Source organism: Cyprinodon tularosa, unplaced genomic scaffold (genome assembly GCF_016077235.1).
Source record: "Cyprinodon tularosa strain WSP-4 unplaced genomic scaffold, ASM1607723v1 ctg834, whole genome shotgun sequence".
NCBI classification, from domain to species: Eukaryota; Metazoa; Chordata; class Actinopteri; order Cyprinodontiformes; family Cyprinodontidae; genus Cyprinodon; species Cyprinodon tularosa.
In genome coordinates, this window is record NW_024039601.1 from 312,245 (window position 1) to 334,082 (window position 21,838).

At 35.5% G+C, this 21,838-nt stretch overlaps 1 protein-coding gene across 1 annotated transcript in view; it reads left to right on the plus strand.

Annotated features, from left to right (window-relative positions):
* The window catches only part of LOC119774839 (voltage-dependent T-type calcium channel subunit alpha-1I-like), a gene marked incomplete at its 3' end in the record, with an annotated part of 204,036 nt that extends 183,510 nt beyond the window's left edge, over positions 1 to 20,526 (plus strand). The window contains exons 22-29 of the mRNA XM_038272535.1: positions 412 to 590; positions 1,830 to 1,956; positions 3,529 to 3,654; positions 3,942 to 4,031; positions 9,456 to 9,648; positions 10,415 to 10,566; positions 14,271 to 14,380; positions 20,393 to 20,526. Coding sequence (XP_038128463.1) covers positions 412 to 590; positions 1,830 to 1,956; positions 3,529 to 3,654; positions 3,942 to 4,031; positions 9,456 to 9,648; positions 10,415 to 10,566; positions 14,271 to 14,380; positions 20,393 to 20,526 — 1,111 coding nt within the window. The remainder of the gene's footprint in view (positions 1 to 411; positions 591 to 1,829; positions 1,957 to 3,528; positions 3,655 to 3,941; positions 4,032 to 9,455; positions 9,649 to 10,414; positions 10,567 to 14,270; positions 14,381 to 20,392) is intronic.
* Between the last annotated feature and the right edge of the window lie 1,312 nt (positions 20,527 to 21,838).

The window sequence follows — 21,838 nt, forward strand, 5'->3', positions numbered from 1 at the left end:
AGTATTTTGTATGAATTACAGAGTCAAATATAGCCCTCTTGGCATTTCAAAAAGAGGGCTCTATGCCTGAATAAATGCTTTGTTCTTGCTGGTAATACTACTACTTTACAATAAAAAGATAGTTAATTACATTAATTAATGGGCAGGGTAACATTTTCTTGCAGGGCTATGTTGGTTTGGATAACATGTTTTTCTTACAGAAAAGCAGCTTCTAAAGACTGTTTTTTACACTGGTTATTTTTGTGTGATCTTACAGTTTATGTTATGTTAATCTGAAACAGACTTAAAAACACAAGAATAAGTCACCTGTATGGCTGCCCAGACTTTTTCCAGCACTATGAATACCAAAGAGCACATCTGTAAGATGTATATCTTTTACTTATTTGTGATATTTTTCCATTTATCTCTCAGGTTGTGTCCATGGGTCTATATCTCGGGGAAACAGCATATCTGAGGAGCAGCTGGAACATCCTGGATGGTTTTCTGGTGTTTGTGTCTCTCATTGATATTGTAGTGTCAATGGCAGGAGGGGCTAAGATTCTGGGGGTTCTCCGTGTACTCCGGCTGCTGCGGACACTCCGACCTCTTAGGTTAGAGTAATAATAGTCAAGTTCCAGTGTTTATAAAATTCGCCATTATCAGTTCTTGTCGATAATTTAGCTGTTAAAAACAGACTCTTTGTTGCTTTAACACAACAGAAAGGCAGGCAAAAATCTCATCTAAAAATGTATAATAAAAAAGAAAAACATTCAACGGAACCCCGTCTCTCCAAGTAGTTGCCAGGCAACATGCTGAAACCCCAACTACCGTTCCCAGACAAGCAAAAATAGTCTGGGACCTAACCCTCTGTCAGCAAAGGAGCTATCTGCCCATCCATCTATTATCTTTACTCAGTTAATCCTTTTCAGGGTCATGGAGGGCCTGGAACATGTCGAGCTGACTCCAGACAACTGTCAGGGTTCAATCTGGACAGTCCATCAGAGGCTCAACACAGAAAGAGCACACTGACTCAGTACAATGCTGTTAGTTAGCTGTTTATTTTAAGCATCTTTCCCCTCCCCTTATCTTCCTCTTTGTTACTGATGTCAGAGTGCAATAGAAAACAATCTCTAAGCTTCTACCTTTTGGTAACAAATTCTAAAACCTATTGTGGGACAATAAATTTTCTATTCTATTCTTCTATTCTAAAATATTGGATTTTTTCAGATGATCACGCAACATGAGTTTTATTGCATTTTCAGGGATTATTTTTTGTTGCATCCTATACAATGCAAGTTTTACCTTTTTAAGTATTTTAACTGTAGTATTAACCCTAAAGTTAGAAAAGTTTGTAGTTTTTTTACGTTTATCTGATTGCTGCTATGGTATCAAATTTTTTGAGCTACTTGCTGTATTCTTAGAATACCTTGTTTTCCCTTTTTTGACAGTTGCTAACAAATATGGGATATTTTTCCATATGATTGAAATTTAAATGCTTAATGTAATCGATTATTATTTAAAAAATTATGCCCAATGTGAAGAATATTTTTTTTTTATGTACTAAACCTTTTTAAACATATTTTCCAGGAATGACAATAAAAGGTTTAAGCATGTTTTTGCATCTATTTTATTTTAGATTGAAGGATATAGGTTTATGACCGTTTTAAAAAACATCTTTACATAGTTTGGTAATTTGTTGCTATGAAGGTAATTGTATGTTAAACTGTTTAATTATTAACAATCCTTTACGTTGAAAAATCAGGTTTCATGCTGTCTCTTTTTCTGTGTGAATGTATCTTTGGTCTTTGTCTCACTTGTTTTCTCTGTGCCTGCCCTTGCACCATTCACAGGGTTATCAGCAGGGCTCCAGGACTGAAGCTGGTGGTAGAGACACTAATTACTTCTCTGAAACCCATTGGCAACATTGTTCTTATTTGCTGTGCCTTTTTCATCATCTTTGGGATTCTTGGAGTTCAGGTATAAAGAAGATTTTTAGAAGTATCACAGTGGTGTTTCAAAATAAAATTGACTGTCTTACTGATATAGTATTTTAGTTTAGGCTATAGGTTTGTAAGCAGTATTAATGCAATGAAACAACATATTAATGAATAAATATATGAAATATATAGGCTGTTTTTGCCCTTTTAAGTGTTAACAAATTAATAATAAGAAAAATCAAAATACAACGCATAGATGCCACCTGTGACAAGATTATGTTATAACACCCGACCAGCAGTAAAAGGAGGATTCAAAACAAGTTCACATAACGTGCCTGAAAGTCAAATCAAATATTGAAAGATAGGTTTGACACTACAAATTGAAAAAACAATTGTTTCAATACATTTAACTGTAAAACTGCTACCATTGTAAAACAATTGCAGCTTTGTCTAGTATGATGGAATATGCCTCAATGTAAAGTGAACTTGATTTGTCGCAAAAACAAGGCAGCTACTAATAATGATTTTGTTTTTAAAGTAATTTACAAAAATGTTTGTTAACTTGGTTAATCTGAAACAATCTCATAAATATTTGTCTTATAAAAATTAACAGATATTTCACATAGGTCAATGTCATATCAACCATATTTTGCATTACATACCGCCCAATTTATAACTCAAGACAAATTAAAGTGTAAGATTATGAGAACATTTAAGGTCTAGAATATTTGATATTTACCCTTTTTTGAGTGTCAAAAACATCAATCCTAAACTTCATTTCGGTCATTTGTGGAACTCAAAAAGGATAAATAATCAGTTTCCAATTAACCTTACTAAAACTGTAATAAAACTAATTTATGTCCATGGAACAAGGAATATTAATGGTATTTATTAATCATTACATTTTTGTCTGTTTTAGGTATTATCCAATATAATAGAACATGTATAAGACAGACAACTTCATTCTTCTGCTTTAAAAAGAAAATTAGGGTGACTTATTATCTGTCAGCTCATTATTGGCTCCTGATTAAAATGTTTCCCTCTTTCACAATCACCTTCAGTTCAATTTTTTGAAGGTGAGATTACGGAAAGAATTTTGCTAAAAGAGAATAGACTGTATGAGAAAGTAATATTTTACTTCTTAAAGGTCGTATCAACTAGCTGAAGCAGCTCTAGACAAATAATAATTATATACAAAAAATAATGAATAAATAGCAACCAGTGGAGAATCATGAGGGCCAGCAGACATGATTTTTGTTTTGACTGTCATTTTGTCATATTCTCTTACTCCAAAAGCTCAATTAGTACCATTCATTTCACTAATATTTACTGGTGCTTTGTTTTCTCATTAAGGTTCCACGATGTGTGATGTATGAATGTGTTATCAAAATGCTAGGACTAAAGATAACATGAGTGTTAATTTCAAGTGTTTTTTAAAGCATCATACCAGAATCATCTCTTAACCTATTATAGATGCTAATAATGAGATTACTTCAAAAGCTACATAAAAGAGGTGGCTGGGCTTACAAGTGTTATAACATCATCATTAAAATGTGTCTTTGTTTGCCTCATTCTCTCATTTCTTCTTTCTGTATTTTTTTTTCCTTCAAAGCTCTTCAAAGGCAAGTTCTACTACTGTGTGGGTTTTGATGTGAAGAACATCACTAATAAATCGGACTGCCTTGCTGCCAACTACCGATGGGTTCATCATAAATACAACTTTGACAACCTTGGACAGGTACAGGCCAAAACCGCTGTTATGTCTGCATTATTTGGGTCCTAATTGCATTGTGCTGCTCACAGAGTCCCTTTCAAAGCTTGGTAGATAATTAGAAAAGTGTAACCCTGAAGAACAAAGTTACTAAATTTGCATACTGAGCATATTTGTTGTGGCAACTTCAAAAAAAAAAAAAAAAAACTACCGTGTTTACATAATGAGCATCTATTAAAAAAAAATATATATATATATGCCCCATTAGGGAGTTAAGGTTTTTGTAAATATATGTTCTGCTTGTTTTTCCATAGGCTCTTATGTCATTATTTGTGCTGGCATCAAAAGACGGCTGGGTTAACATTATGTACCATGGATTAGATGCAGTGGGAATCGACCAGCAGGTAATAACAAATACATGGAGCATTAAGTGACCCATTTTCACTCTTGCTCTAACCATTTTAATGTTTGGCTCTGGCTTAATCTTACAGTTTATTTGGTCTGTAAAGGGACAATGTAATCAGAACTACATAAAGATCAACCCACCCCCGTTGGGCTATAACACTTTGTTCATTTGGATGGAAAATGAATGCCCTCGTTCTGCTGGGTTTTTTTTCATTCTGGTGCTTATAATTCTTACCAAGTTGGAGTTTCTAATATTCCACAAAAGCAAAGAATACTTTTAAACTCAAGCTTTAACCCAAATAGCAATGTTTCATGTAATCTTTAAAGCTGAGCTATTGAAGAATACATTTTTGTCATCCTTTTAAATTGTTGAAAGAAAATGTGTCATCATTTCTAACACTTTCTTTTTGAGTTGTGTATGTGTCTGTTGACAGAAACCTTTCTTCTATTTAAAGTTCTGTAACCCATTGGTTAATATTACATTGGTGGGTTATTTTTATATATATTGTTGACTACTGTTCTGTGTAGAAAGAATTTTGCTTGATCAGAACTTTTTCAACATTCTGAAGTATGAAATAAATAATAGAAGCATAAGGCTTCCATTTCTAATATCCTATCAGGTTAATATCATTATCGGTCATTTCTCAAAGCTGCAACATAAGTATTGTATCAGAAGAAGTTGTATTGGGACACCATGATTAAAAAAGGAATAAATTAAATAAACACCTTAAAACTGGTAACCTGCATAGGGATTCAAACTCTGTCTATGGTAAATGATTCTCTCTTTAATTCACTATGGAGGAGATAGCTCATTATTTCTTTTGGTTCTGTTCTGGCCAGTATAGGTACTTATTGATCATCTATAGTTACCCATTGATCAATTATGTAACCATGCATTCTTAAGTCCTTTTTATCATGACTTTGAGTTTTACTTCTGATGGTGGACTGCCTTTCAATAATGGATCAATTTCTTTTGAGCATGCCATCGATCAGACCATCAACATCTATATATCTACAGTTAGATTGGCCCAAAACATTATTTAAACCTTAAAACCCATTTATGCACAGCAATAAATATATTTGTCATGTGTATTTTGTCCATAATTAGGAAGCTGCTTAATGAGTAACCAAATGCAACGTATGGAGCAACTTCAGTGGTACTCATTAAGGCAGAATAAGAAGGCGTAGCTAATGTAAGATTGGTAAAAAAAAAAATAAAATAATAATAATAATAAAAAAAAAGAGTGGATCTTCTTCACTTAATTTCAACTATGTATTTAATAGCTACTCCATCCTGCTTTCCCTATTGCTATGTTTCATTTTTATTTCTCTTTCTGAGAATATACTTTATCAAGGGGTCCTCTTGTGTCACCTTCTTTGCTATTGTTTGACACCTTCCTCAGAATTCAGAAACTAATTTGAAATTGGACTCTAATTATTATATATTGCCTATCAACCATGGCAGCTTAATAGAACCATTTGTAGGTTTAAGTGACACTTGACAACTGATTTATTTACATGTAAATCGTACATAAATGTGCAATAATACACCACATTTTGGGAAGTTAAAATACTCAAACAGCATTATTACAGCAGTCACAGGCTGGTTCTTTTATTTTACTCAGCGAAAACAACAGTGCTGCTGTATCTAGTTATCACAGGAAGACATGAAGGAGGAATGTAAGGAGAGAGTGGTCATTAATTAGTTTCAGAAAGGCACCAACTGACAAAGTTGTATGTTGTTTTTCCACAAATAGATAAGTCATAAAAAGTAAAAAGACAGTAAAAGAAACAATTTTGTAAGCTGAGAAACACCCTCGCCTGCAAAACTCACTTTCACCTCTGCAGCCTTGCCTCTGAATCACTGTTGGAGCTCTCTGTAGTTTTCATAGCATAAAATGTGCTACGTCCTCTTTCATTTGTTATAGACACTTTCCTCCCTGAACTCAAAGAATAAAATTGCAAAATAACCCTGGGAAAAATTTTCCCATCAAATTATTCTCCTCAATATTGACCCTAAATTTGGCTGAAAGAGTGTAAAAGAGTAATCTCTGGTGGCTACAGCAGTCTCAGAATTAGTTTTTCTAAAAGTCTCTCATAGTTTATCAGCAAGAGTCGGCATTAAGCTTGATGATTCATTTATCACATTTGGGAATACCTCACAGCTTTCCAGCTTTGCACGTACCAACTACTTTCATTTGCACACCATCCTGCACTTTCAACACAGATTGAAAATGTATCTTTCTCATCTCTGACTCTGTTGCACCTGAAATAGATTTTTTGCTTCCAAGTCTTTTCTTTAGTAATTCCCCTTCTCTTAATCATCCTAGGCTTTTTTTCTTGCTTGTGTTCTATACCTAATTTCTTTGTCCTCTTTCCTGTTTAGCGTCTGTTCCAGGATTTATTTTATGAGGTTTGGCAGACTTTAAAAAAAGCTTCTCATACTGACATTAGTCTATATTTTTCATGACTAATGTTATTAAAATGTATTCATTTCAGTTTATACAATTCAAGAATACTTTTAAAATACTTTATTCATGGAAATAAAATAAAAAATAACAAATACGTTTTGAAGCCAATTAAGAATGAGTTAAATTAAGGAAAAAATTTAATAACAACATTAAAAAAAATCTTAGCATTTTAACCCCAATTATTATATGAATAATGCCGTTTTAATCAAAACAGGCTGTGATCAACTCAGGCGTTCCTTGAAGGTTTTTTTTTTTTGTTTTTTTTCGCTTCTCACCCATTGTAGGCTGGAATGGACTCCAGCCCCTTAGAAATCCTCATTAAGGTTACATAGGTGTAGGTCATAGATGGATTTATTTATTCAAATCAGCATGTTCATAAGAAATCTTTCCAGAGATTTAAGAAAATTCTCTGAACCAAATACACTTTACGTTTAAGACTCTGGATCAAACATCAGTCTCAACTACATACATTTAAAGATGTATGATAAATCCTCAAAACCATTATCCAGTAACCAGTTTAAATCCTGCTATTTTACTTATTTTTTTACGTACTAAGGTGAAGAGATGTGCTTACATTTTGACCTCTTATGCACACATTTTCCCTTTTGGTTTCATTCTTGGGTAAAAAAATGTCAGAATGGAATCTGTAGGATGGGATTTGGAATAATTAAGTTTAGACTCCGATAGCTTTAGAACTTACGAAGTTCAGATAATTAGTGGGCTATAACCCTTGAATTGACAGAGGGTGCACTCTCTTATTGACTTAACTATAGTGACTCTTTGACCTTACATAAGCCTTCCAGAAATAAGCCTCAGATGATTAGTAATGAGAATAGGGCGGAGCACAGAAGGTGTGTCTTGTGGAGAAACAGACAAACATTAGGGCTGTGATCATGACACTTCCAGCTACTCTATACAAGTAGATATGACTTATCTCAGTCAAATGGTAAAGTGCCAAAGTAGTTTATTAGCAAACAAGAAAATACCTTACATTTGTGTGACCTAGAGTACTTTTGGTCCCCAGAAGTACCTTTATGTCCCCACAAGGTAGCATATTTAACATAAATTGGCCCTTCTTTTATCCCCTTAAAGTAACAAAAACAAGTCCACACACTCATGGCAAAATAATAAAACACGTTTTTTAATTTAAACAAGCTTTTAATCTGCTGATCAAAAATTTTAACACAGACTGAAAGAGTCAAAATGTTTACATAAATCGCTTCCATATAATTTTCTTTCAAAAATATCCATATTTATCTCCCCTACCGTCAAGGCAAAATTAATTTCTATTCTTTAAATGTTGTAAGATGCTTGTGCTGCAGGAGCTAAGTCTCTTGTAACAGTCCATCACTACCATGGTTGGAGGCTGGAAGACAGTCATTTTAAATTAGAGTAAATTTTTTTTAAGTGTCGGGGGGGGGGGGTGTTTATGAAGACAGGTCAATCATCTTGAAGGCTTTTAATGATGCTGACCAGAAACAATAGGACTTAATCTGGGAGAGAGGGTCCTGAATAAAAAACAAAATCTGTGAAAAGGATCATTTCCTTTTTTTTTTTTTGAAGAGAACAACAAGAAATGATGGATAAAATTGTTGATGAGAAAATGCATAAACTGAACAGATTGCAATCTCCTCTATTTGTCTTGTTTTCCTTCTTCCTTTTTTCCAAATTTCGAAGCTTATTTATAGCCCCATTACAATCTAGTAGCTCAAAATTTAAAAACCTGGAAATTTCCTAATCATTATTTTGATCTGTATACTAAACTTATGCTTTTAATATTGACATTTAGTATTTACATTTATTTACATGTATGTTATATTTAATTAATTTAAAATCAAATCATTTGATTTGTATTGTCCCAAACTGGGTTCACCTGCTAACCATCCGCTTTTGGTCCTTTCCCATTTGACTGAAATGTACCCCACCACTGTGTGTCTGATGATGGCATCATTCTGGGTGAGCATTGATATGTCACCATTGCAATGAAAATCAGGGAAGTAAAAAATGGAGAGCAACATGGATGAGAGTCAGAGCGTAGTCAGTATTCTTTATTATTTCACTCTTGTATCTGTCTGAATCCCTATTACAATGGCTGCTGTTTATTGAATATAAACAGAGTTGTTTCGGCTTGTTTCAGCAGAAGCAACTTTTGTGGCGAGTTGACATCCATACATTGCGTTCAATGGTGTCACCTAATTAGTGGCTCATCCCTGGTCTAGTGATCCCACAACATGCAGATCAGAAAAGAGGTGGTTTTAATGTGGGGCTCTTGCTGAGTCATTTGACCCGGTTAGACATGCGTCAGTGATCTGTTCCCACTGCTACTAAAAGCCAATTATTCCCATGTTTAAATAGTTTTTTTTGGCCAGCATGAAATTGGTAGCAGAAAGCCTGTGTGAGACTAAAGGGTAAAAGGGTAAAAAACACAGATGTTCACAGATGTTCATTAAAAAATATAGTATGTACACAAACATAGATGAACATAGATAAAAGTAAAAAAAAAAAAAAAATATATATATATATATATATATATATATATATATATATATATATATATATATATATATATATATATATATATATATATATATATATATATATATATATATATATAATAATTAGCCCATTGGCTATGTTTGGGAGACTGACAGATTTAACCACTTAAAGATAGGATCTTCTGTTTTATTATTTTACTGAGAAAGTTATCTTTTGCTGCATTTTAAAATTTTGATTTATTGTTTCCCTCTTTTAGTTTCTTTTGATTTTTTTTTTATTATTAGCATTGGCTACGTTTTTTTTTCAGTTACACCTTGGAAAGATAAAAGGGGCATATCTAAACTCTACTCAGGCTTCTCTTTTCTTACTTTCATAATAACCCTTTTTTGCCTTTATATTTATTAATATCATGTTTGTTTCCCCATCCATCTCCCTGCCGTCCTCTCTTCTTTCCAGCCGGTGACCAACAACAATCCGTGGATGCTGCTGTACTTCATATCTTTCCTCTTGATTGTCAGCTTTTTCGTCCTCAATATGTTTGTGGGTGTGGTGGTGGAGAATTTCCACAAGTGTCGGCAGCATCAGGAAGTGGAGGAGGCAAGGCGTAGAGAAGAAAAGCGCCAACGTCGCATGGAAAAGAAGAGGAGAAGTAAGAGCTAAGATTAAAAAAAAGCTGCTGTACAAGGGAGAAAGTTCATGTTGACAATTGGAGTCAGTAATGTATGTGAAGTTTTATTAACTGATGAGTCTATGAACCAGGGAAGGCAAAGAGAGGTTAAGATCTCAACGGTGGAAATTATATCCTAGGAGACTGAACTAGAGAAAAAATATATACTTTCATGACCATTTTGATTATATAAAGCCTAGCACAGTAATAGAATGTTGGTGTGTTTGAGAACAACATGCAGTTTGGCAAGTAAGTTATGTAAGATGTAATGAGGTAGTTATATTGGACTTGAATCTTTGAAATAATAAGCTCCCTCTTGCATATTATTTGGACGGCATATGCTAAAGTCTTCTTATATCAATGGAAATGAGTCATTATTTAAACTCGTTTAAAACTACTTAACCTCGCCTTCACTTTTATCAGGCTTCTCCTTATATTAGCTCTCAGTTTTCCGTCTTTGTCTTGCTTTGCATAATTTCCTCTGCTCCTCATCTTTACTCCCTTTGCCTTAAACTCAGATAAATCTAATCTTGCATTTTTCTATATCCCCAGTTTCTATATACCCTTTGTGTTAAGAGAAAATACTTGTTTTTATTCTTATTCCCACTCAAGCTTTCCCCGTTCAACATATTTTATGTTTAATTACTGTATTACTGTCCTTTTTCCTTTTGTTTTTTATTCTTTTTGAATCTGAGCCATACTTAGCCATACTTTTCTTTTATCTTAATTTTTGTTTCTTGTTTTCCAGAGGCACAGAAACTGCCATACTATTCTTCTTATGGCCGTACCCGCCTGGCCATCCATGCTCTGTGTACCAGCCACTACCTGGACTTAGTAATCACCTTCATTATATGCATTAATGTCATCACTATGTCCCTGGAGCACTACAGCCAGCCACAGGTACACTTTCTTCTTCATTAGGAATGAGACATGCAGGGTTTTTCAGACTTGTTTAAAGGTATGTTGAGATGACTGACTGTTTAATCTCTTGCAGGCTCCAGCTTCAAATTTCTAGCTTTTGATGTCTGCTTGCCTCTCTGTTAAAGTTACTCAAATTTTTCAAATAAAGTTGGCTTCTCTTCTATGTCAAATTATGATGTGATAAATAAACTATGCAGGGGCTCATACAAAATTTTTACTGATACAGTATATCTAAATATTTTTTATGTAGAAAACAGAAAAACAGTAAAGGTATTTTTATGTCTGCTTAAATGATTACACATATTTAATAAATATATATAAATATATATATATATTTATAGCATTTTTGAGAAAAATACTGATATATTTTCAAAAGCTCTGCATGCAGAATGTTATAGCTTTTGCTATTCTCCTAATAGAAGACTCTATCTACAGCCGCCTTGCTAAAAGACAGATGTTTATGTCTTGTCAACCCTAAAACGAAATTACATTCATAAATGGCAACACACAAAATACATTTTAAATCATTATTTACTCCAGACAGGATGTGAGTCAATGCCATTTTTTCACTGCAAGGCACCCAAAAATCTGTAGTGTGCCTTTCCTATTAAAGAACTTGACACTTCTGATACAGCTAATGTTGTCTGAAATAATTTTCTTAGTGAGTGCACTTAAATACAATATATTCAATGTGTGTTAAAGTCTATCAACATTTCTTCCTCTTAAGCTGGTTATGGTTGGATTTGTGCAACCTGATATATTTCCTAACATCCAAATTAATCTTTCTTACATAAGGAAAGTTAGTGCTGTGCTACGCTATGGTCCATGCAGAAACAGAAATCTGGTCCATCTATTGCTTATCTGGCATACTATTAAAATGGTTAATATTTACGATAAAATGTATTTATTTTCATTTCAAACTATTCCATTTACCTATGAATTGTAAATGTTCAGAAGTATTAGTCTTTACTGAGTTCATTAATATATATTAGTAAATTGGCCCATAAAACCCTTCCAAATTTAACCAGAACAAAGATTTTACTCAGCCAATATAACTAACCTTTTTTCTTTGCCATATTAAGGCAAAAATAACCATCTTTATGCAGGTGTCTTGTTACCTTCTACTTATAGTTACTTTTTACATTGTTTTGTTCCTACAGTAGACAACATAAACACAAAACTCTTCTCCACAATTAGTATAGGATAAAAACACACCTCACATTCAGATATTTTCTTAGTTCAGGGTTCGGTATACCTACATTTGTTAAATAGCTTAACTACAACTTTGCACAATATAAAAATACCATATTTTCACGACTATAAGGCGCACATAAACGTCTTTTTTTTCCCTCAAAATGTGCGGTGCGCCCTTTGGTGCGGTGCACCCTATGTGTGTTGCAAGTGCGACTTTTGAGACCACCTCATAGAGGAGATGATGAAAGAGTGGCTGAGGGAGGTGAATGTAAGAAGACCAGGTGGTTTTTTTTCCACTCATCACCACACCATCGCTGTTAATCTGACTCCATGCGTGCCCATCTCACAGCTGATGTGAAAAACATGGTGAAACAAATTAATGCGCTCGCTGTGAACCGGACGCAGCAGGTGCAGCAGAAGCAGCGAGTTTACATGCAAAGTCAATGGTTGACGCGCGTATAGGCGCAGCAAAAGGTCCCGCAGCACGTTTTGAGCAGCAGGCGCAGCGCTTCGGGAGCGCGCCCCCAACGCGCTGCTGCTGCTCGAGATGGAAAAATTTAAGTTTTGCTGCTGGAAGCGCCGCATCAACAAATCAGAGAAGCTGATCTGGGAGCTGATAGCGAGACAGACACAGTGCTCTGATGACATATTAAGGCAAATGGAAAGGGCTGGATGGATGAGGAGATGATGAAAGCGTGGCTGAGGCAGGTGTATATGAGGAGACCAGGTGTTTTTTTCCACGCATCACCATCGCTGCGTGCCCATCTCACAGCCGATGTGAAAAACATGGTGAAAAAAAATAAACGCTGTGCTCGCCGTTATCCCGGGGGTCTGACAAAGGAACTTCAACCGCTCGACATCGGTGTGAAGCGGCCGTTCAAAGTAAGGCTGCGAGCGGCGTGGGAGCGATGGATGACCGACGGAGATCACAGTTTCAGGATAAGTGGAAGGCAGCGCCGGGCAAGTTACGCCACCCTTTGCAGATGGATTGTTGATGCTTGGACTAACGTGTCTGCTGGCTCTGTTGTTCAAGCTTTTGCAAAAGCCGGCATTATTTCTGAGGAGCCGCCCGGCACGGAAAGTGACTCTGACAGCGAAGAAGGGGAAATTGGCATGTCTGATTTAGCGCAGCTGTTTTATTCAGAAACAGAGGATGATGACTTTGATGGGTTCAATTAATACTTTGTAATAAATACATGAATAAAGCACAAACATACTCAGTTTTGCTCCCGCTCTATTTTTCTACCTGAAAACTTAATTCAACAGCAGCCTCTGGGCCGGGTCTCCTCCTCTTCAGCGCGGTGGCTGGCAGGTGTTTTTTCATCTAAATAATCTAAATCTTGCAGCTATATTTGCTGTGATCAGTGGGAATAAAGTAGTTTTAATATGCTTTTAAGTGAGAAAGGCCACCTGAAAACTTAATAATTGCAGTCAGTTCATCCAGATTATCTATTTCTGTCGGAGCCGCTCAGACCCCGACATACCAGCGGTACAAGCGGTACAAGCGGGACAGTAGAAATCCCTTCAACAGCAGCCTCTAGGCCGGGCAGCCTCCGGGTTCACCTCGGTGGCTGGCAGGTGTTTTTCATCTAAATAATTTAAACTGCAGGCACCAGGATACCGGTAATAAAAGCGAACATATTCTGTCGGCAGGTTTCAGGATTTTAAGTTAATTTAGGAGTGATCACAGCGCTGTCATCTGCGATGTGTCTGTCTCACGGCCAGCTCCCAAGTTTGATTAATACTTTGTAATAAATACATGAATAAAGCACAATCATACTCAGTTTTGCCCCCGCTGTATTTTTAAATACGCAGTAGAGGTATTTAAAGGTAGTAGAGGACATGTACCTGTATATAAAAAACGCGCCCTATAGTCTGGTGCGCCTTATGTGTGCGTTAAATACAGAAATGGGACACATAACTGAGAGTGCGCCTTTTAGTACGGTGCGCCTAATGGTCGTGAAAATACGGTACAATTATTTAAGGCTAGATGATTTGCCTGACTGGATGTGCAGCAACCCTAATTCTAATGTGTCATGGAAATAGAGTTTCTGGGATGGATAAAAAATTCTAAACCTTTAGCACTCCTCTGCAAATGAAATTTTATTGTCTTATTTTATTTTATTTATCTTGAATCCCCAAATAATTTCTGTGGGGTAGTCAAAAATGTTATGTATATTACTCTGCAATTTCCCATATATTTTACCTGTCTGTCTCAGTTAAACTTCCCTCTATTAAAAGAGGTGATAGCAAGATAATTTGCTCCCACTGTCAAAACACTCATTGAATAACAATCTTAATAATGATTGAGATATTAGTTTCTGACTTTCTCTCTCTCCTTCAAAAATTAATATGATAAAGAAATAAAGAGTGATACATCTCTATTTCCTTATCATTTGAGTGAAACAAATCAAATTAACAAAACATTGTGACAGAAGAGATATGTTGAAGTTTGTATTCTTAATGCAGCCTTTTCTTTCTGCCTTCAGTCACTTGAGACTGCCCTCAAGTATTGCAACTACTTCTTCACCTCTACCTTTGTGATTGAGGCGTCTCTCAAGCTAGTGGCATTTGGCTTCCGGCGCTTCTTCAAGGACAGGTACATTTTCAGCTTTACAAGATTGGCCCTCGATAGATTGGTGTTTTTCTGTATAGAGATATACAGGGCTGAACATAACTTATAAGAAATGTCAACTTATTACGCATTGATACACTTTTAATGACCATCTGCTTTAAAATATATCAACATAGAAAATATCACATTACAAATAACATTTAACCCTAGCCAATTTAAGTGAGTTAAATTTTTAATTTCACCAGCCAGTTTAATAATTCTGACTGGAGATAGTAATAATGTTCTGTAGTGCCCAGGCAAAGTCAGCCAGAGCTCAAAGGAAAATATTTGCGATACATCAAATGCTTTTAGCCCAGCCTCAGAGATAATCTTCACCGAATATCAAATTAGTTAGTTGATCCCTTTTATTCCAAAATATGTATATCTTCTGATTTGATATCATAAAAACCAAATAAAAAACCCTGTTGTCGCTCCGTTGAATTACATACCAGTTATAAGCCCATCAGGGGAATTACTAATTTGGTACACCTGTTATTCTATTTTCAAAAAACAATGCTAAAGTGCCCCTTTGGATAACCAAAACGCTTGCTAAAGGGCCGCTTGAAATAAAATTTAGTTTTATTTAAATGAGCAAAGCCCCTGTTTTTGCATATAGTTTCCTATAGTTAGTAAATCTGGATTTTTGGTTTGTCAGCTGGATTTCTTTGAATGTAATTTGTTGCATTTACCCTGTGCCTCCCTTGTGCTGTCATGTTGTTGTGGATACAGATGAATTTAGATATGTTAGAATCATTTTTGTCATTTTTTAGAAAAATATGTTCCCATGGCTACGAAAGTGCCCCCTTGGGAGCCAAAATGTGTACTAAAGTACCTTTGGAAGTGGTGAGGACACAGTACTTGTGCCTTTTTTCTCTGTCACTACCCTTCAAAAAGTCTGTGCATGGCACTGAAACACAATCTAGATTAGCACCATGCTGTTTGTGTTGCCTTTTAATGTCTGTGATAGGTGGCAAGAAGCATACTGCTTTAAAAATTCAAAACTGTACATATGAATAATGGGACATTATCAAAAGAGCAAAGCAATTCTTCAAGTATTATATTTCATATTATTCATATTATTAACTAATATTTTAATACCCAAGAGTTAAATGAAGTTCAGACCAGATTTGAAAGTGCTGTACCTTTATACACATTTGTTAATTTTGTTTCTTTGTCTTTTCAGGACCATATTATTTATCTTAAGATTGGACTTTCCAAAGTAGTGATGGGATATTTTTTTGAGTCAGCAACTTCTATTACTCCTCAAGGAAAACATAACAACAGCAAAAAAAAAAAAGCCAACATTTTGTGATTGCACATATCACGATATCTGAAAGCAATACATAAAATCATCGACTGTTTAGTAGCTTCCTTGTTGGTGTACTGTATGCTTTTATTTAGTTTCTTTTTCATTTTGTATCCATGTTACTATTTTAGTGTCAAATCGAAAACATGTTATAAAGCATGTTGCTATTAACCTTTAAAGCTGACATTATACCATCAGACTTTCAAGCTCTTCTTCTTTTCAATAAGATATCAAAATAGTCATTATGGCCAAACCATTTCATTACAAAGTAGTTTTATTAGAACAGGAGACATACAGTATCTCTCTCCCTGACTGCATTTGTAAAATGTAAACTTTTTTTTTTTGCTAACATGATGGATCTAGTGAAATTTTTTTTAAATTATTATTCTAAACATCTTTTGGCTGATTTGGTTTAAGTGCATTCCGTTAAAAACTGTCCTCACCAACACCCTGGTCTCAGTAGAACCCCCATTTTGAAGTTATCAACCAAATCCCTTCTGTGTTTGTTTTTAACCTATAGCATTGCTTACAGTCAAGGGCGTAGGAATATGTTTACAATTGGGGGGGACACATATCGGAAATCTGAGATTCGTAAATATTCAACAGAAACATATCTTAAGTACACTACTTAAAAAAAAGGCTATTTAATCTTTTACTTTATTCCTTTATAAATGTGTTTGCAAAAATAATGCATTTAAAATTTACATAATGCTTTTTGTTCATAAGATGTAAAGCATATCCCCAAAAACAAAATGACTGGGTTTTTTATTAAGCAAAGGGAATGTCTTTAAAGGGGCTTCAGCCCTTGGCATATTTAGTGCCCCCGCTTTTAAAAACTAGAAAATAAAAAACAATTCGGGTGGGCCCACACAAGTGCAAAGTTTGATTTGTTTTATTTTGCCCAAACTTGCAATAAGGGCCCCAAAATTTAAATTTATATAGGTTGACTGACAGAGGGCGGGCCCGTGTGGTAAAGAATTATGGAAAGGGCCCCTTTGAAGCTTTTCTGGTTCAAAAACCCCTTTTCTAAAACCCTTTGGTAAAACCCAAATTATCCTCCATTTTCTGTACCCCCTGCCCCTTTAGTGGGGTCCGGGGGGTTTGGGGTTTCGGGGAAAACCCCCCCTGGGACAGGGGGCCCAAACTTCCAGCCCTTTTGGTAAAAAATGGGCCCCTTTTAATTTCCCCCAATTTGCAGTCCCAAAAACGGGGAGAAAACTACAGATTTTGGGTCAATGTTGTGTTAATCTTTTTTTATATTTTAAAAAAAGAGGAGCCAGCAGTTTATTTAAAAGAAATTTAAAGATGCAAAAGGGGTTAAAAATTAGTTGGTTAATTTAGTGGTTTTTGCAGTCCCCCTGCACACCAAGCGGGCCCCGGGCTGCTAAGAATTAAAAATTTTAATTTTCCCGGGGGTTTTTAAAAACAAAACGACAGGAGCGGCGAAAAGGTATAAAAAATCTGTCCATTCGGGCAAATTTAAAACCATGCAAAAAAAAAAAAAAATCCTCGTAAACCCCCACCCCCCCCAAACCCGGGGGCTAATTTAAACACAATTTGTGTTAGGTTGCGTTCCCTCCCCCTGACGGTTTTTTTTAAAAAAAAATCTGATTTATCCAAACTGCTGTTTCAGTCTTTTATTTGGGTGGGGGGCATTGAAACTAAAAATGAGATAAAAAAAATTAATATAAAAAAAAAAAAACCTTTTTTTGGTTTAGCGGGCAAACGCCCAAGAAAAAAGTTAGCAGTTAAATTTTGGGGATATTGACACCCAAAAATAGGGGAAGAGGAATGGGGCCCAAATGGAAAAAAAAAAAAATTTTAAATTGTTTTTTTACATTTTATTTAAATTTTTAATACGGGAAAAAAAGTCAGAATTCGGGATTTTTTATTTTCAGAATTAAAAACTTTTTTTTCTCAGTTTTCTACTTTTTTCTCAAATTTTGGATCCCTTAAAAGTAATGGTCACCCCTGAAAAGGGGAGGGATGTGGAGCACCCCAGCTTCACTGACCCAAAGATGTGAGTTGTTTTTAGAGAGCCAGTGACACATTGGTGGAAAATGACAGAATTTAGGGGAACCCTTTTTTCTTGCCCCAGGGGGCCCCCCCCATTAATGGGAGGAGCAGAAGGTTTATTTAAAAAAAAGAGAGCTATCCCCTAAAAAAAAACATGGCTTTTGGCTTGATTTCTAACATGGGTTTTTTGTTAAACAAAACTTTTGTTTTTTATTACATTTTTGTTGTGTTTTCCAAATAGGTTAAAAAAAGAATGGGGGGTTTATTAAAGTTTAAACCTTTTTTTAGCAGGGCAGGAAGAAGAGAAATGTAGCATTTCCTCCAAATTGTTAAAATCATAATTATGAAGTTTTTTCAACAAAAAACCTCAAGTAAAAAAGGGGAAAATTTTTTTTTATTTATTTATTTTAATTTTTTTTCCGATTTGTTGGGTTAATTTCAAAAATTTTGTTTTTCCTTCCCCCAAAATTTCCCCAAAACTTGAAGGAAAATTTTTTTTTTAAACCAAAATCTTCAAATTTTTTAAAAATTTAGTTTGTTTTAAACCGTACTTTCCTTTTATATTTCTTTATAAGTAAAATTATTTCATTTTCTTGCCAGCAAAAACTCAGGGAGATTTTTAAATTTTTGTGCTTGTTGGGAAAAAAAACAAGTATTTAATTTTTACTCCCAAAAAAAATTTTCGGTTTTTTTTTAGTTTGACCCTTTTGGAAAAAAAAAAAGTTACCCCCCCCCCCCCCCCCCCCCCCCCCCCCCCCCCCCCCCCCACCACCAAAAAAAAAAAAATGTAAATTTATTAGAAACATTAATCATCTGTCAAAATTTCAGAAAAAAAAAAGTCCCGGAAAATTTTGAGATTAAAAAATCAGAAATCTGAAAAAAAGTCCCGAATTCTTTAGATTAAAAATTTTGAATTCCCGAGGGGGAAATCCCGAATTCTGACTTTTTCCCCCCCCTTTAAAAATAAAAAAAAATTAAAAAAACAGTTAACTTTTTTTGTGGCCCTAATCCTCTTTTTCCCACAAGGGTTAAGATGGGCTTAAAAACCAAAAAAAATTCAGTTTCTATTTATGAAATGAACTGACAACAAGACGTTTAAATAAGCAATATTCATAAAAAAACATTTCCCCCAGTCCTTTTACCTCATTTACAAGTTTCTGACCCTTTTTTGTTAAAACGCTGTTTCCCTTTTGGAGAGATATTTGTGCCATCGGTTTGAGCGCGCAGGAACCAACCCGAGCGCGCAGTGAGACAACACGCGCGCGCGCAAAACCGGTCTGGCGCGCGCTCAACTCTGTACTATCTTAGGAATGTTGACAAAATAACTGTAAGAGTAGTTTGATTTTCCTGATTGTGTTTTTATTTATTTATTTATTTTTTTTTCATCTAACCGGATGTAGTATTTGGAACGAATGCTTACATATTAATGAACTGTAAAACATATGAACCTGAAAGGGAAAAATTGAGAAGAGTAGTTGAAATGACCGGCCAAGAATGGAGTCTTAAAGGATTATTGGGAAATAAAGGAAATATAAAGGATGTTTATAGATTAAGGAAAGCATTATTTAGTTATCTTCAGAATGCAAAATTAAAAAATAGAATTTAATAGATGTAAAACAATGTTGCTACACACTCATGAACAGTAGGTGGCGGTATGCACCTTGAAGTTGCTTGCGAACCGCCATGATAGAAAAGAAGAAGAAGGAAGGAATGCTTTCATTGGATGAAAAGAAGCTGGGTGTGATTGGCTGATGGTATGGTTCATTTACATACATTGCTGAAGTTGCGAGCGCAGAGAGTCGAGCGAGCGGAGAAACAGCCGAGCGCACAGCTGGTGTTGAGCGCAGAGAGAGAGCAGGAGAGCAAGCGAGCAGAGACGGATTCGAGCACGCGCAGAGATGAAACTGAGCGCGAGAACAGTGTGTTGAGAGGGTTTTTCAGAGTTGAGCGCGCGCCAGACCGGTTTTGCGCGCGCGCGTGTTGTCTCACTGCGCGCTCGGATTGGTTCCTGCGCGCTCAAACCGATGGCACAAATATCTCTCCATAGTTTCCCTCCTTTCTGAGTGCTCAAACACTCAACAGTTCACAGAGGGGAGGGGGAGTACAGTGACGTAACGCTATGCTGCGCCTTCAAAATAAAAGCACGATAGTTAAAAAATTGTCAAAATCTAATATTTTGTGGTACAATTTTTGGGGGGGACATATCCACCTGGCTTTTATATTGGGGGGGACATGTCCCCCCCGTCCCCCCCGCTTCCTACGCAGCTGCTTACAGTACATGCCAGGTTTATATGAAACATTTGTCTCGCTACCTTTTAAAGAAAATGAAAAAAGGCTCAATAAATTTGTAGCCAAATATTTTTTCAAATTAAACATTTAATTAGTTATTGAAATTCCTTTCCATTATTCTCATTAATATGAATGGAAGCAATGGTATTTCAAATGATGGAGAGATGGTAGCAGTTCCTCTGCAAATTATGCACAAAGTTCATCCAAAACATTAATATTCATTGTAAGATTAGCATAATAGTAACTTGAATTCCATGTCTCCTAACTACAGCCTCCCTCTGGAAAATCTCTGGTCCTTTCTCTGTTTAAGATCTAATTTAACTTTTACTTAGTTGGTTAACTTATAAGAAACTATAGAGACTTGTTGTGTGTGTCTGTCTGCGTAGGTGGAACCAGCTGGACTTGGCAATAGTGCTCTTGTCTGTAATGGGCATCACTCTGGAGGAGATTGAAATCAACGCCTCTCTTCCGATCAATCCGACCATCATCAGGATCATGAGGGTGCTCAGAATAGCACGAGGTATAGTATGACTAAACAACCACAGATCTTTTTTTTAACAAGCAAAGAGATTTAAGAATGCAAAAGCACAAACAACATTCATTTATTATCATATCTCAAGTAGCTGCATTATATACAGCTGGATTTTTGCTTTTATTTAAAGTCACCTGATTAGCTCTTTTCAATGTCTCCCAATTGTCACTTGGCTTTTTCATATCTAGAGGAAGTTAAATCTATCCCTGTGGGCTCCTCCAGTGTGGTTAAACTACATAACAAAGAGGATAAAAACCAATTACATCAATCTCAGTTAATCCTCGTTGTTTTACATTACCCCTTTGTCCTCCACTAGGCTGGTCAGGGACTGCTGAGTGGACCCATGGGTAATATGCTAATTAGCTTTAAACAGCTTGTAGTAATGTGGAGGCAAGAGGGGTGTTTGACCGTGCAAGGACTACAGGTCACTTTAAGTCTTTTTTTTATTACCATAGTATATTAGCAACATACACAGCATGAATTCTAGGAAACTGTATTTGACTACTGAAAGAAAAATTTTAAATGTAGTTATTTATGTCATGTTTAATGGGATTGTAGAGGATTTCCTCAAATTTTAAAAAAAAAAACCCGCCCTTCACACTTTAAAAAAAAAAATGCATGTGCGAAAGCATGCACGAGCCCATTTCTCCTTGTGCACGTTCTGTTTAAAAGTTGCCGTTCTCATAGCTCATAAAAGCTCATCTTTGTAATTAGTCGCTGCTGTCGGGCCTCTGTGAGAGCAAATCCCATAATTGCGCAAAGCATTCCAGGATATATCTGCCTCTTCTAAAGCCGTTCTTTTCTTCTCATACACTTAATAGACACTTTTTCTCTAATGACCCCCAGCCATTTTCAAAGAACCGCGGTGAGAAAGGTGAGCTTCAATGACTGAAACCGTAGCTCACCACAGATGCCTGAAAGTGCGCATGCGCAGTAAAGTATGGCTTTCAGGATGAGCACATAGTATGGCCTTACATAAACACATCAACATTGATTGACAATTATTTAGATGATCCACCCGAACATAAAAGATCGTCCTCTATACCTTTAAATTTCCTGACTGCTTAAAAAAACTGGTCACTGTTTATTTTGCTATTATGACCATACAAATGTTATTCTTTATATTATATACCATCTTATTTTACATTTCTTACCAATTTGTTGTGGAGATAATTACATTTGTAATATATTTCATAACCTAAAAATTAGGCTAAACTTTTGAAAATCTCTACCTGATTGCATCATAAACATTAAAATTAATCAAGAATTATGCCAAAGGAACTAATATTCTTTTGAGTTT